The sequence below is a fragment of the Harpegnathos saltator genome, unplaced genomic scaffold, assembly GCF_003227715.2.
Source record: "Harpegnathos saltator strain DR-91 unplaced genomic scaffold, Hsal_v8.6 scaffold219, whole genome shotgun sequence".
In the NCBI taxonomy this organism is placed as follows: Eukaryota; Metazoa; Arthropoda; class Insecta; order Hymenoptera; family Formicidae; genus Harpegnathos; species Harpegnathos saltator.
This window is the reverse complement of record NW_020230005.1, coordinates 1,351,583-1,367,250: the sequence shown is the minus strand read 5'-3', so window position 1 is coordinate 1,367,250 and position 15,668 is coordinate 1,351,583. Positions and strand designations below refer to the sequence as shown.

Sequence of the window (15,668 nt, the reverse complement as noted above, 5' to 3'; positions counted from 1 at the left end):
GATATATCGTTTTTCCTTTTCGTTGCAGGTGATGCCTCTGGCCCGTAGCAGCAACCTCTTGGCCATTCCGTCGAAGCCGCTCGAACGAATCGCCGGCGTTAATAATGCCCGTGTAAGAAACGGTCGTTAGAGGAGCACCGATCACCATTTATCCTCGAGGTCCCAAAACGGTCCTGTGCTGGCGCACCCGCCTCGTGCTGTGCGTAACCCCGTCGCGCATTTATCGCCCAACTGGTCGCCGGTGAAAGCTCACCGAATTGAAATCGATCCGACGCGTAACACGAGCGGCGCCATCCGAAGTAGTAAATGGTTGTCGACACACCGCGAGGAGATACCGCTGGAAAATCGTTTCGCGGCAGCAGTCACGTACCCGCTCGGGTACGGTAGATCCTCGGCCGAAGACCAGCATCAAGATAAAGTCAGTGGGAGCCGTGCCGCAGGATGCGCAGGAACGGGTGGTGCCGTTAGTGCCGGTGGATAACAACTCGTTGGAAGGACCAGCGAGCGGCGAAGAAGGGGGCCACGGAAACGGCCCCCTGAAGGGCCCGCTGGATGGTCTAGTCCACGAGCGGCCATCGACGAGACCTAGCCGGCGAAAGGGCGACCAGAGGGTCCGCTCGATCGGCACGCAGGAGACGCCCGGAAACATCCTTTCTAGCCCAGGCCCGACCGCGGCGGTGGATCGCTGGACCGGGCTGGGATCCATCGGCGAGCGCGCGCGACTCGATGAGAAGATCGCGAGCGTGATCAAGTCACCGGTGGCGAGCGCCATAGCGCCGACCAACGACGACAAAGTCTTGGTGTCGGTGCATCGCAAGTGTTACCCGGCTGGACCCACCACCGGCGCAGCCTTGGAGCTACAATCGCTCGGCAGCAATTCCGACGCGCGCTCAAAGCGTTCGAGAAAGACGTTGGCCGACGACGACGACGACGACGACGACGACGACGACGCCGCCGCCGCCGCTGCCGACGAGGACGACGACGACGACGACGACGACGACGACGACGACGACGACGACGACGACGTCGACGACCACGACAACCACAACAACAACAACAACAACAACAACGACCATAACGACAACGACGTTCGCGACGACGAGCAACCGGCGAGAAGGATCTGCGCGGCGCATCGGCACCGAGTGTCCTGTCACGTGGCGGCGCGCTCTCACGCGGGGCCACCCTGTCGGCGGAGTCGAAGTCGCCCTTGCCGCGTGCACGATCGCCGGCGAGATTGCGCGAGGGGCAAGCCGACGGTGAGAACGGAACAACGATATCCGCGCTCCTACGATCTCGAGAACGCCATCGTTCGGCTCGAGCAGGACCCGATACTCCGGCCGGTGCGTATTCTCGGCTGCCCGCCCGTGGAAGGCCAGGAGATATCCTCCTTCTTGGAGCCGGCCGGACCCAGCTACGCGTACACGGGCATCGGGGTGGGTCGATTCGCCGTCGCTGAGCCACACTGCTTCGCTCTGCACAATCCCGACAATATTCTGCCGAAGAGTCGCGCCGGCAGCTTCGCCAGGCTCTTGGACCGGCCGAATCGCGCCGTGAAGGACATCAATCGCAAGGTACTGGCGATAGCGCGCGCCATGACGCCGGCTTGGTCGCTGCGGCTGCTCGGCGTCAGCTGCGGCTCCGTGGTCTGTGCCTGGGGACTTTTGCTGATACTATCCGTGCTCGGTGGCGGTGCCTCGCATGGCACCGGGATCGGTAGCTTTGGTCTTGGCAGCATGTCAGGTACGATGGACGATTTGAACGGCGTCAGGTGTCCCTGGGCGTGCACGTGCGGCGGACAGGAGATCGACTGCTCTCATCGCGGACTCACGCAAATTCCCGGCGACCTGGCGAGCCTGCTCATCGCGGAAAAACTGTGAGTAGAATTTTCGATCCGATCTAGCGGCGCGATCGCGCGGTGAATGCGATCGAAAGCGGAACGGTGGGAAGCTCTCACCGCGTACGTACGTGGCGTGTATGTGCTCGAAATGTGAAACACGCATGAGACCCGACAGTTGGCTCTTGTCGTTGGCTCTTCATTGTGTCTGTGGTTTGATCTTACTGCCGCGAGTGAGAAGAGACCAGCGCCGTTGCGACGATTGAATCTAATGGCGCGGTACGCGTCGAGGCGGAAAAAGGTTGTCGTAAAGGTTTCGATGGAATTTGGTTGAGGACTCGAGGAAGTAGGTTCGCACTTTCCCTCTTCACCTCGCGAATATGGAAAAATCCGTGAATATCGCGTATGTAGATACTGAGCAAATAAAGAGGTTTTTTGTCTCTTGTTTCTCGCTCCGCATCGGGGAAACGAGAAAATCCCAAGGAAGCTGACGCGCAACCGAGTAACCACATCGATCGGAAAACGGAAACGGGGAAACGCAGGAGGGGGGGAGGGGGGGATGGAAGGAAGGAAAAAAACGCAACGCGCTTGAGATGGTTATTTTGCGAAGAAAAACAGCGGCGTTTAAGCTGTGTCTCTTAGTCGTCTCGCCGCAATTACAACGTAATACAAGCGAAAGCGCCGGTACTGTAATCACGTAGCGAAGTTAACCGAAGGCTCGGCTGGCGCAACTGCAGTTATTTAGTTCCTGGAGAACTCGTTAACGGCTTCAACGATCGCTCGCGAACTCGCGCGCCCCGTCGAAAAATTTCGAGTGAGAGGAAAACATTTTTGCGCGTCCGCTTTTCCAAGGATTAATTCGAGACACGAACAGAGCGGAAATCAATGCGCAAATTGCGAAATATTTACCCATAATCCTAAAGAGCGCAGTCATACATGACAACACGCGCGTGTCGCAGTTACGTAATTGACGCTTTTCGACGTGCGCGTTTTCCACGTTCGGTACATGACGAGCCGCACAGCAGCGGCAACAAATATTTTCGGTTTACCTATAAATCAACGGAAAATCTAGATTCGTGTTTGCTCGAGGAGAGAGAGAGAGAGAGAGAGAGAGAGAGAGAGAGAGACAGAGAGAGAGAGCACGAGAAAAAGAGGGTAGAAAGAGCACGCGGCGGGGGCGAGGGGGGGGGGAGGTAGGTGAGAGAAACAACCTCGAAATATCGGCGATCAAATAGTCGTCGACGACGCGGCGGTGAAAATCGGCCTGGACGTGTAGTAGGCGCGTCCTTGTCGTCGTCCTCGTTATTCGCGTGCCATTCCTTCGGGAAACAATTCGCGTCGTCCTCTTTTCGTCCGTGGAGCAACCGCTTTATAATGAATGCCGGCTGCTGCTGCCGCCGCGGCTTGATAAGCTTCCCCGTATGCGTGTTTAAGTGAGTCAGATTTAACGAAAGGCAAACGCCGCGAGAAAAATTCAGACGGCGGTGCTGTCTTCTCGAATATCGCGATATTTGCATATTTTTATCGGGACGAGACGGCGTGTAGTAACGACCGTTTAACAACTGCGCGCGCCTTCCTCTGCCGCCAGGCGGGACAGAAGGTAACGCAATAAAAACGGAGACAGCGCAATAATATACATTACAGCCGGCAATAGAAGGAGGTATAAAGAATGTCTTGCGCTCTGTGCCGAGGAATTCTCCGAGATATTGCAGTGCTCGCTTTTTTTTACCAATAATACTGTCCCGAATATTACAATATCGCGCACACATTTGCATATCGCGCGCAATAACATGTCGGTATATCGATTCGGGGCGAAATGTCCCGATTTTTCGGCAAGCGACACACCGTCAAGAGTCGCGCTCTCGCAACGCTCGCTTTCAGCAATGCGCTACCGCTTTTATGCAATCCGCGCAATTCAAACAAAAGCACAGCGTCCCGTCGGCATTTATTAAAATGATATATTAACTCTTTATCGCCCGCGGATCTTTATTTACCGGTGCAATATTCGCGGCACAATTTGCGACAAATAGTATTTGCTCTTTGCAAATTGTTTACCACCGCTGGTTGCTGGTATTATACAATATCAGGATCAATATCAGGCGGCAATAATAAAACCTAAGTAAATGTTTGTCGAAAGTAATGTCGAACTGTGCGGCGCGGCGCGGCGCGGCCAATTTTGTCCCTTTATCACCTTCTTCCGAATGGTCGATCCTTAAATCACATTCCGCTAAATCCGCGCCGCTGTTCGGCGTGGACACATTAACGACCTTTGATTAGCATACTATTAATATGCCGTCGGCGCGGACGAGGGAGAGGATACCGGGAATAATTAAATCCTCGAAATACATCGACGGTAACTCATCGCGGATGCCGTTGCACGAAGGACCTCTCTCGTGAAAATACCATCGGCTCGAAACAGCTCGAAGCGCCGTCGGCCGCACGGAGACACGATGTCTTTTTACGCCGGATTACGGCCGCCTAATGCTGGCGCGGCCCACGAAATTCATTATGTCTTGTAAGCACGAACTGCTCGTATCTCAAAGAATATGCGCGCGCGTGCTCAGCGTTTCAATTCAATTTCACAGTTTCAAATCGTTTGTCGCTGGCCGGCGCGGCGTGGCGGGGTATATCGCGTTAAACTGTGCGCGCGCGCGCATACGATATTGATATGTTAAATATTAGCGCGATTTTGTTCGCGCTGGCCGACACGAGCGAGCGCGCGCGCGCGCGCGCGCGGCTATCCTGCTGCAGACGCGGAGCGCGCTCCGCAACGTGCGTGCCTCGAAATCTGCTGAAACCGCCGCCGCCGCGTCGGGTCGGGTCGATACCGATATAATTTGCGCGAAATATACCTTTGGCACAGATGCGTCGCACAGATACGCCGCGTTTTGTATTACTCGCGTAAAGCTCTTAGCGCGCCTCGCGCGGCGCGCCGAACGAACGTTGACGATTTCACGCTCGGACACTCGTCGGCTGTTATTGCGCGCTCGGGAATTCCAAATGAGTACTTGACACATTGCCGATTCTTTACACCGCGAGGAAACGTTCAATTATCCCGAAACGGGTTTCGAGTAGATTAAGGTTTCTTCTTTCACACGTGGTCAAGTGGTAATAACCACACACATAGCATATACGCATCGTGCGTACATTATGCACACCCGCGTATCTGACACTAAATTCTCCTATTATTCCGTATCGCGTTTTCTTCACGAGGTTTCATGCAAATCACGTTGAAGGAGGTTGCGCAGCAGTATTGCTTCAGCTTACATTTTCATATTTAAACTACCACTATCGGGAACGCATGATATCGGTACTTACGATCGATACCTTGAAGCGAGCGCTTGAAATGAGATTAATGACCGGCGGTCAATATGGTTGCATGAAAGTGACGTGATTGATAGCGAGCGTGCATAAAGTAAATCTCGACGAGTGAACAAATTCAGGGGTGAAAGAGAAGGAGGAAGGGACGAGAGGGGAGTGAGTAGAAACCGCGTGGAGAAGTAACCTTCGTACCTTTCTAAATGCCTTCGACCGAAAATTACCAACTTTCAGCAATTTATCAACCATTTATTGTCCTTTTCAATCAATCTTGAAAGGCGTTCGTGAGAGGCCGCTAAAGTTTGCGAGTGAAACGGACTTTTCGCAGCGCTTTTCGCAGAGCTCTCCGATTGTTTGTACAACATTTGGAAGTAAGAAGCATTCTCCAAATTTGTCGCGTTTCAACAACGCCGCGATGAACGTCGCTCGCGCGATCGTCCGTCGCTGAATTTGCGTTTCATCCCGAGAGAAATATAGGACACGCAGAGAGCACTTTGATCATCGTTTAGATGAGAGTCACTGTTTATACCTGTTCACCCGCAGCGAGTCGATCTCGGGATAATTAGGGACCCAAGCAACTAGATTTCCCTCTTCATAGCTAACCCTATCTAAATCCGTAGCCTGCGGATGGCTAAACGCTCTCGTGTTATACACGAGTGTACATTGATTGGTGTCACTAGCAGCTATATCCCCGCTATCAGTAGTTGGAATGAATCTCCGGGGACTGTTCTGAGCTGCAACGTGTACAATCTAACACGCCCACGGAAGATCCTAGTGGCTCGTATGTATGTCGATATACACACGCAACCTATATATATATACATACGATATATATTCAATATTATGCGTCAAATTAAATTATCCGGATATCGCGTCAAGTTCGCAATTATGCCGGAATGCGTTAACAGGATTTTCTATAACAGCATTCCGCGCGACGCGCTATTACGAGTAACGCTTATTGATCGCGTCCTGTAAAATTTGTCACGCCGATCGCAATCAATCGCTGGAGAATATCGCATCTCGGTGACAAAGCTCTAAATAAAAAGCTCTGAATAAAAAGCTAGTGCGTGTGAAAAATATCAATGCGCTCGTACGTGTTTTTCTTCCTTCCGCCGGCCAGTGTGCGACATTTTTCGCCGCGGAGCGTTGCGAGCGTGCGAGCATTTTGCGGCGGACACTTCTTTCGTTTTGACCGACGGATTCAAGGGAACAATTCACACGGTCGCGGTTTATGCGGAGAGACAGTCGCCGCGAATCATCGCGCACGGAAAGAGCCAAACTTTGTCCCCTCGCGCCGCGCTCGTATCGTACCCCGTTATTTTTCGGCGCAGTTGCCTACTTTTTCCGCGTAAAAAAATACGTTACACAGACGCGGCAGAGCGGCAGCACGTGCTGCTGCCGCTCTTCGCGACGCGTTCTCGCGTCGTCGAAACACGGCCATTATGAAATTCGCAAATAAATAGGGGCCGCAGGTCGGCGGAGCATTTCGCTTCCGGCAGCGTTCCGCTTCCAGCAGCGAGCGCACCGTCGTATAATAATCGTACGTCTACGCGATATCGCCCGCACTTATGATTTTTCGATTAAGCTACGTAAACAGTGTACCCGGCAAGCTAAACATCTGGCGGCGGCGCGGGCCGAGTGTTTGGCCAAGGCCCCGACACGATGTTCCACCAACTAACATTCAACGTCCGTTAAAGCGGCGTCCTACATTCGGTTAACGTACTCTCGCTCCGCGACTTGCAGCTACCGCTACCGCACGATGCGGTAAATATTAGAGTCGACACGTGATAGCCGTTTTGTTGTTCCACGCTCCCCGCTCCCGATATTTGCGTTTTTCACAAGCGCGCCCCAGAGTCAGATTTTATCGACACTCGGCCGTCTTCGTACCCGAGCACACATTCGCCTCTGCGAGTGGTGTTTCATTGTTTACGCGATTGCGGAAAATATTTTCCGTCGAGTACCTCTCTCAATTGGTTATTATGATTTTATAGCGCCGCTGTGTCGATTTCTCCTTCGTGCGGCGGTACGAATATACCTCGCGTTTCAATCATTTCCGAAGTGTTTCGAAAGTCTGTATCGATTCTCCTGTCTCCTTTTTTTTTTTTTTTCTTTTTCATCACATTGTACTCGAACCACGGATATAATATACGAATATTACATCCGCGGTTCGAGTGCAGCTTTGGAAGGAAAAAAAGTATATGTGTACATTGTGTGTATGTGTGTGTGCGCGTGCGTGCATGTGTGTGTGCGCGCGCGCGCCGCGTGAAGAGGCTCGTAATATAGCAACTGAATGTCGAAAAACGAATTCCCGCCGTATCTCTCAATTGGTTATTACGATTTTATAGTGGAGCTGCTGATAACTCTCTCCAGCGAATACCTCGCGTTTCAATTATTTTCGAAGCGATTCGAAAGCCTGTGTTAATCCATTTTTTATTATATCGTAATATTTGTGTATTATGTCCGCGGTTCGAGTGTAGCTTCGGGGGGGGGAAAAAAAATGGAGTAGCTCGGAATATAGCAGCCGAATGTCGAAAAACGAATTCCCGCTGTATCTTAATTATCCCAACGATCGATTTTCCGCAAACCCCTCGCTTTTAAATTTTGAATTTTTAAAGCGACGGCTTCCGGGAGATCGATCATTCCGGATATTATATGCGTTGTCAAGATCACGTAAAATATTACGTCAAAATTGCGGAGGGCAATTTAGCCAATTTTAATGGCTAAAACCAAATTAATTCAATCAAGCAATTTTTCACATTGCTCCGCGAAATCGCGCGATGTGACCCTCCATTTCTGCGCAGCATTCTTGAATAAAACGGTAAAATCACAGTGTCCTGAGCCATTTCCGGTTCCGTGTAATTTCAAACGTAAGAAAACAAAGGAATTTCGCAAAAGAGGAATACGCCCTTCGACTTAATTACGAAATTCCAACCGTGTATTTTCTTTTTTTCTTTTCTTTTTTTTCTTTTTTTTTTTCGAGTACGGTCACGTACCGCGGGCAGACGTTGAAGTCGGCGACCCTCGGTGACGATCAACGGTTTTAATTAGAATTTTTTTACGCGCAATCCCATGTTTCGTGACGTGTGAAATCGGGTAAGATATGTAGTTGGTTCTGTTCAGATTCCACGGGTGCAATGCAGCGATTCGCATAGTTGCTCGCGCGGCGTGAAACTACCGTCCTCGCTTTACGCGCTACGCGGAATGGGAAATGTGGGAAAGTGATATACAGGACATTTCAATAGTCCCGCGGCGCGCGCGCGCGCGCGCGACAATAAGATTCTATCTCTCGTGGCTAAATTAAAGTGGAGAAAGTTTGTTAATTGTAATTCTTCTCCGCACGCGGGCGGGCCTGAGGGAGAAGATTTTCATCGCGCGCGATGTCGCCGGATAAAAAGAGAGAGAAAGCATATTTCTCTTCTTCGAAATTTCAATTTTACGTTAAACCCACCTTCCGTTAATTACGCGACTAATTCAGCCACCAGGAAGTTATTGCGATAACCAACAAGTAAATATTAATAAGCGTAGCAAGAATTTGAATCTTTATGTCCATTTACGCTTTCGAGAGATCGAAGATTCGAAATAATTTGCAATTACGAATATCTCTCTCCTCATTCTTACTCTTTAATAATATCGCATCCAATAACGCGTCCTGCGACGTGTGTCCTTCATCTGGAATCCGTCAAGGTCTTTCTTCGTCACTTTTATTTAGCCTTGTTGTTACGTCGAGAGTCCAAATTAAAAATCGATATCACCGTTAATTTCAAGCTACTCCCGATCAACGCGTTCAAGAGCACCATCTATCGCCGGGTTTGCACGAGACGGTCAATTTTAAATGGAAAGGTCGCGGGAGAGAGGCAATTCGATTTGAAGCTTTCGACGAATGCAAGATAACATTCTCGAGACGGCGGCAGAAGTGCGGGCGGGATCGTCGGATATGTAACCCGTACTTTACAACGTCACTCCGCTGGGGGAGTTGCGACGGTGAGATCACGTCGCGCCGAGGGTTAGACAAATATTTTCGTTTTGACGCGCTCGCGCGCGTTACGCTTTAGGACCGCCGCACGACCGACTACGTGCGAGATACAGATCGAGAAAGAGGGATAGATAGATAGATAGATAGAGAGAGAGAGAGAGAGAGAGAGAGAGAGAGAGAGAGAGAGAGAGAGAGAGAGAGAGAGAGCGAGAGCGAGGGGGGAGGGATCAGCCGCAAAATCGTTTATAAGCGCTCGGCAATTTCGAAAGCCGGGTCTCGGCTAGGTAGCGTCTGCGGAAAACGCACTTGGCGGTTTCCATCACGCAGTTATTTGGGTTACCTCACCGGCATCGCGCATAATACCGGTAGGTACGCCATGATCTCTACAGTGAGAGGGCGCGTAGTGGGAGTAGGGGCTGCGGCGTTTTGCTCTGCCGCAGTACGGGGGTAGGCAGCGGGCGCGCGGGAGGGGGGGGGTTACCGCGAATATTTTACGGCACCTACGGGCGGATCCCTCACGTACCTTAATTTAGACTCATACGAGCGAAAAAGCGGAGTTCGCCGGCACGGGCATGATGCATCCTTAGACCTGCGAGATATAAAATGCAATAACGCCCCGCCAAGTTCGCCGGGACGAAGCGGGCCAACTTCGCGCGCCGCGCGACGTTAAAAGTACGCTATATACCGAGATTCCGGCTGAATATTTATGTAAATGCCGACGAAAGACCTCCCCCGCGTTCGAGGTATGAATATTTCTTTCTTTTCTTTCTTTCGAAATTCCGCGCAGGATCCGTGCGAGCGCGCGCGCGCGCGCGCTTGTTGGCGCGGTTGATTGATTTCGGACAATCCCGCTCCCGATGTGTCGCGGGAGCGACATTAGGGAGGGCTGACGCCCTCCCGCGGGGAGAAAAATATTCGTGTCGCCGGTAATTGTGCGGGACGCGTCGTGCGAGATTCGATATACGTACATTTACCTCAGGCGTGAGAATCAAACTTCTCCGTGTCTCGACAACGCCGACAGGCGCTGCGCGCTGTATATTATCGATTGATCGTATCGTTCCGCAGGACCAACGGGCGAATTAAAATGTTAATGACACTTAATGCCGGATCTGTGGGCGGCGCCGCCGCCGCCGCCGCCGCGCCGGTTCCGTCGCAAATATTAATTCTCCGAGTTATTTCGCGCGCGGAGCGCGTCCGAGCGAGCGAGAATAGTGACGTATCAGCGAATATTGGCCGTTCATTCTTTTCACGACGTTAACTGCCTCTCAAGTTCACCGAGAGTTTCAAAGACCTGAAAACTCTGAAGGATTTTCAAAACTTCGGCAACTCCTCTCCAAACTTCCGAACTATCGAGACATTTCAGGACCTTGAAAATTTAAGAAAAAAAAGAAAAATATTCCCAGTTCCGCGGCGCGGCGCGGAGCGCGACGGAAACGCCTCGTTTCTCGCCGCGTCCCGCTTAATTAACCGACGATGGACGGTTTGTCGAAACGCATCGAGTCGCTCGCGTCGCGGAAGATCCGCCAGTGAACTCTCTAGCTGTCACAGTTCGTCAACGTTATAATTAATCCGTACATCGATAATTAACTCGATGATAAACGAGGTGTCAGCGAGACGATTTGTATGATTATTTATAATGACGCACCAACCTGCCGTGCGTAACGCGCTCGCCGCTGTGTACGCGTATCGGCTCGTAACAATTAATCATCACTCCAACAACAATTACGGCCGATTACAGTGTGGATCGATCGAGATATATTGTAATTAGTATACCAGCGCGGCGCCTTGCTGCGGGTACAGTACCTGCGAAAAGTACGAGCGCCACTCCCCGCGGTGAATGCATAATAAGTTCCGAAATGGGTATCGCGAATTTGCGAGTCACCCTGTTGTTGAATTTTAATTATTTCGCGATAACTCAAAGTCCGGCATTCTTTTCGAGCGCGCTGATCCCTGCGCGATTAAAGAGCTCGCACGCGCACGGGATGTAAATTATCTATTAAATCGACGGAATTTATTATCACGGGCTTTCCTAATTAACCGATCGCTCCTCGCGAGACGCAGTCGTCACTATCTACCGCGAAATCTACCGCGGAAACGCGTGATTGCGTTCGCGCAAGGTCGCGCAAGTCGCTTAATGTCAATCAGCCGATCAACGTGCAACATTCTCGTTCACGCGCGACTTTTCGCTCCTCCCGGTCACGCTCTTTTTGTCTATACTGAACGTATATACAGGACGGGAGGGGGAGTGCACTTTCCATCGAAACCCACGAAACTTCCATTAGACGTTGTGCAGCTTCTATCGGAATTCAGGAAGGGTGTCGATATGTCTGGGCGTAACGATTTTCTACCTGGCTCTGCTCGATCCATTCTGACAGCGGAATTAATGGCTTCCCCGGACGTGAAAGTGCGCGGGTCAAACAAAGAATTATTTGGGAAAGGGTTGGCTGCATTTTTTCACGTTGTCGGATCTTACACTCCTTCGACTTTCTATCAGATATTGTCCCGCTGACCGCTCTTGCGGTGAAAAATTGCGGGTATCTATTTCCGGATCAAGTGGAAAGGCTTCGGAAATTACATTTTTATTGCATTGTGCGGAAATATATATAGCTCGCCAATGGTATGTTCAATGTGTGCCGACGCGTACGCGCGAGCGCGTACTCTTATCGCGCGCGAAATAATTCAACCGCCCGCTAAAAAGAAAAAAAAAAAAGCTTAGCGTTCTCCTTCGCTCCAATATACCGGAATTTTATTCGTGAACGATAGCTTCCTGAATTACTGGGCCAAGAGTTTCGCGCAATTTACCAGCGTGATACCGCGTGGTGTAAAACAGATCGGGTCACAAACTGTTGGTCTACAAAATATCGAATTGTTATTTGCTCAATTTTTTCCGAGCCTTCTCCTCCCCCCCCTCCTCCCCCCTCTCCTCCCTCGTTCCGTTTGGAACATCTTTACGCGTCTAGTCACTTGACAAATAGTCACTAGACTTACGCGTCTCTTTATTACCCTTATTGCGCGCGCGCGCGCGCACGCATGGAATATTTAACGCGTAACCACCGGAGACATTTTGACATCAACATTCGAGAAAAGAGGACGGGTGATCCGTTCCGAGGCAAAAAATTAATGGCTTTCCCCGACGAGAAGGCACGCGGGTCAAAGAATGAATTACTCGTGAAAGGAGTCGCCGCATTTTTTCACGTTTCACGGTCCTCCGCTCCATTTCCGACATAATAGCGTCCCCGCTGGGCGGTTTTGAGCGTGAATATCGTCGCGTACCGTTACGCGTGGCTTTCGCTCGTACGCGTGTTCGCGTAAGTTTCGACGGCGGCGGCGGCGGCTTTTTGAATTAATTGTCAGATAGATCCAGATGCGTGGCACGTGACCACGCATCGACGGCCGACGTCCTCGAATTTGTAGAATATCATATTCATCCCGCGTCCATCGGCGTCCGTATGCGCGGGCACGTTTCCAAAATTCGACGGCGGCGTCGGCGGCCGCCGCGACAGACTCTCACATTTGTCTTCCGCCCTGAGGAAGTGCTCTCTGCAAGTTCGCGTCCCGCGAAAGTTTGCGAGCAACTATATATTGTGACGAATTGATATAATACGATCGGAAGTTGGGGAGAACAGAGAGGCATCGGAGCCTCCGAGAATATGTGTAGCCTAGTTTGAAAGAATACTTTAGCTCTTACGTGACGCGAACGGGATGCTGCTGTATTATACCTCAGTGTCGCGGTATATCACGATGAATCGCCGCGCATTAACCCTTTGAGGATTGAGTGCTAAGTATACTTCAGCATCTATTTATTCTCACATTTTCATGAAATATTTCATATTCGAGGGATTCTTTTGCGGGTTTTTTTTGCGTTTTTCTTAGCTTCTTATATGATGACACATGGGAACATACATGAAAGGTTGAAAAGTGTTTTGCATAAGTTGTCCATTTATTATAAATAAACAAAGTGTGAAAAATACACATTTTTACGGGGAAAAAATCATTTTCCTAACGAACTATGAGTGAATTTTTTGCTCAAAATCAAGATTTGGGGGTTTTTTGGGTCGCTGCTAATTACGAATCTGAGGTCCAAGTTCCAAAATTTATTTTCCAAGATGGCGGATCATAAAATTTTTATATGATTAGCTGAAATTGTACTTTGGTTAGCTTTCAAGATCGCTGATTACGAATCCGAGGTCCTCGGACCTCGTTGTTCAAGATTGCAGTTCAAGTTGGCGGATCATGGAATTCTAACATATTTATCTGACATTGTCTTCCGGTTAATTAATTTTTCATATTTGTGGCCGCCATCTTGAATCGTAATCAGAGACTCCAAAAATCCCACACTACCCATTATCACCGAAATTATCGCGATTTTTCACTCTTGCGTCGGCCATTTGGGATCCGCCATCTTGAATTTCGAAAATCTGATAACGGATTCGTCATCAGCGACCCCAGAAACAACCCCCGTACATACATTTTCATGTGATTCGGATTTTCTGAAAAATACGCCTCAAGTATAAAAAATATGCCTCAAAGGGTTAACGAGTGCGCCTCGACGGGCCAAAGCCATCGAGAGTTGGCGGAAAGTGGAAGAGTTGAGAGCACATTTAAAAGACACCCGGCGTGCGCATGTTTCTGATACACATTTGAGCGTAATCAGTGTGCGTCGCCAGCTTTGAAGGAGTGAGTCGCCCCTTAGGTGCCGGTAGGAAGTAAACGTCTTACAAAAATCCGAAACGTTCAATCCGTGACGGATATCAGCTCCGCTGGTACTCGGCGAGTGTCTACAAACGACGCGATAACGTGCCACGTGTGTGTGCACGCGTCGAATTTCATCGTCGCTTCAATTAAACGACTTCTCGAGCGTCGTCGAAATCGTCCATGAAATCTCGCGAACGAGCGGCGTCGTCACGGGATATTATATTCGCGGGGGTAATAGGCTAATAAAGAATCGACCAGAGCCCGGACTGATTTACGCCAATGATGAAGACTTTCGCCGCAGTCTGCGGCAGATTGTCGATAAATCAGAATTAAGGCTTAGACGCCTTATACGCTCGATTTACCCAAACGACGTTGATCCGAGCGTAGGGTCCCCGTTGTCAATAGATAAATCTCCGTTTAGACGGCCCATTGTCGGCGGATTATGCGCCCATAGAGATTCCGACTGCCTTCTCCGCGGAGCAGACCCCGATCCAGCGAGATCGGTAGATTTCGAATTTTCAATCGGAGAGAACCTGTTGAAGGGTAACGACGATGCTCTGTGGTAGTGGCCCGTTTCGTGGGATTATCGGACGAGCTAATCGACGTTAACGCTAAACGACGGCCGGGATATTCTGTCTCTCGCGAGAGATTATTTCTTTACGCACCCGTGCTCGTGTACCGCCGTCGCTCTCTATTGATTTCCAAGGTCGAGCGGCGTCTCGCGGATGTCGACTCTCTCTCTCTCTCTCTCTCTCTCTCTCTCTCTCTCTCTCTCTCTCTCTCTCTCTCTCTCTCTCTTGGCGTCCGTGACGCAGAGCGCTTAAAGAGGAAGTGTTTTGTAACGAACGGATTTATTTATCACCAATTTTATACTCGAGCCCCGAACATCTAATTGCACGTGACAAACATTGCGGAACACGCAACGACATAGGTAGAAGAGAGAGAGAGAAAGAGAGAGAGAGAGAGAGAGAGAGAGAGAGAGAGAAAAAGAGAGAGAGGGAGGGGGGAGCCTTCCCTCCGTTCCCATGACGACATTTATTCTCACGCGATCCCCGCGTACATTCGTTTAATATAGCGTCCCCGCCGTCGCTAGGGGAGGGAAGAGGAGAGGAGGGAAGAGTCGCCTCTTCAGACGCGCGCTCGCGTACTCTCCTGCCCTCTTAATTTTCGTGCACACCGCTCGGAATCCTTGGCGTTCCCCGGGGTACTTGGCGAACGAATTTTTCGAGGAACGCCTGTAATCTCGGCGATACGCCGCGTGCGCGCGCGGGGCAGACACCGCGGACGTAAATAACGGGAAGGAACGAGAGGCTGCGCGCGCGGCGGGCGAGTGGGACGAAAAGCACGACACGCCGCGTTTTCACCGCGAAACACGCCCCTGGACTTTTGGATCGTGTCCTCCGCGCTCCGGGAGGCGAAACTCCGCCGCGCGTCCGCCTCGAGGAGCATGAATCACGTGGCGCATGCAAATGAAAAGGTGCGCGCGCGCGGGGGTGGACGCTACCTTCAAAAGGTCGTAAGTGCCGCGCGGGTGAAAGAGCGAGCGGCGAGAGGGAAGGAGAGGCGAAGGAGGATGGTGTCGGTGTACGCGGTCCGTCGGGAATTCTTTTTTCTGCGGGACGGCCACGCAAGTGCGGCGAAAACGTTGTTGCGGCTGCCTCGGCCGGCGAAATTTATTACAGCGTCACGTTACAAGCCCCGCTCGAGGGAAGGGGAGAGAAAATGCGGCTCATACAGAGAGCTGACGCATCCTCTCTTTCTCTCTCTCTCTCTCTCTCTCTCTCTGGTTTTTGCGCGAGCATTCCCGCGCGTGACAGCGTATTTCGAGCGTGCGCGGCTTCTTTCGCT

At 51.0% G+C, this 15,668-nt stretch overlaps 1 protein-coding gene across 4 annotated transcripts in view; it reads left to right on the top strand.

Moving 5' to 3' along the window:
- The first annotated feature begins 249 nt into the window (after positions 1–249).
- Positions 250–15,668, top strand: part of sli (slit guidance ligand) — a 449,992-nt gene continuing 434,573 nt past the window's right edge. For all 4 annotated transcript variants that reach the window (XM_025298457.1, XM_025298456.1, XM_025298455.1 and 1 more), the window contains exon 1: positions 250–1,873. In XM_025298457.1, the coding sequence (XP_025154242.1) occupies positions 1,593–1,873 (281 nt within the window). In that variant the 5' untranslated portion in view covers positions 250–1,592. The remainder of the gene's footprint in view (positions 1,874–15,668) is intronic.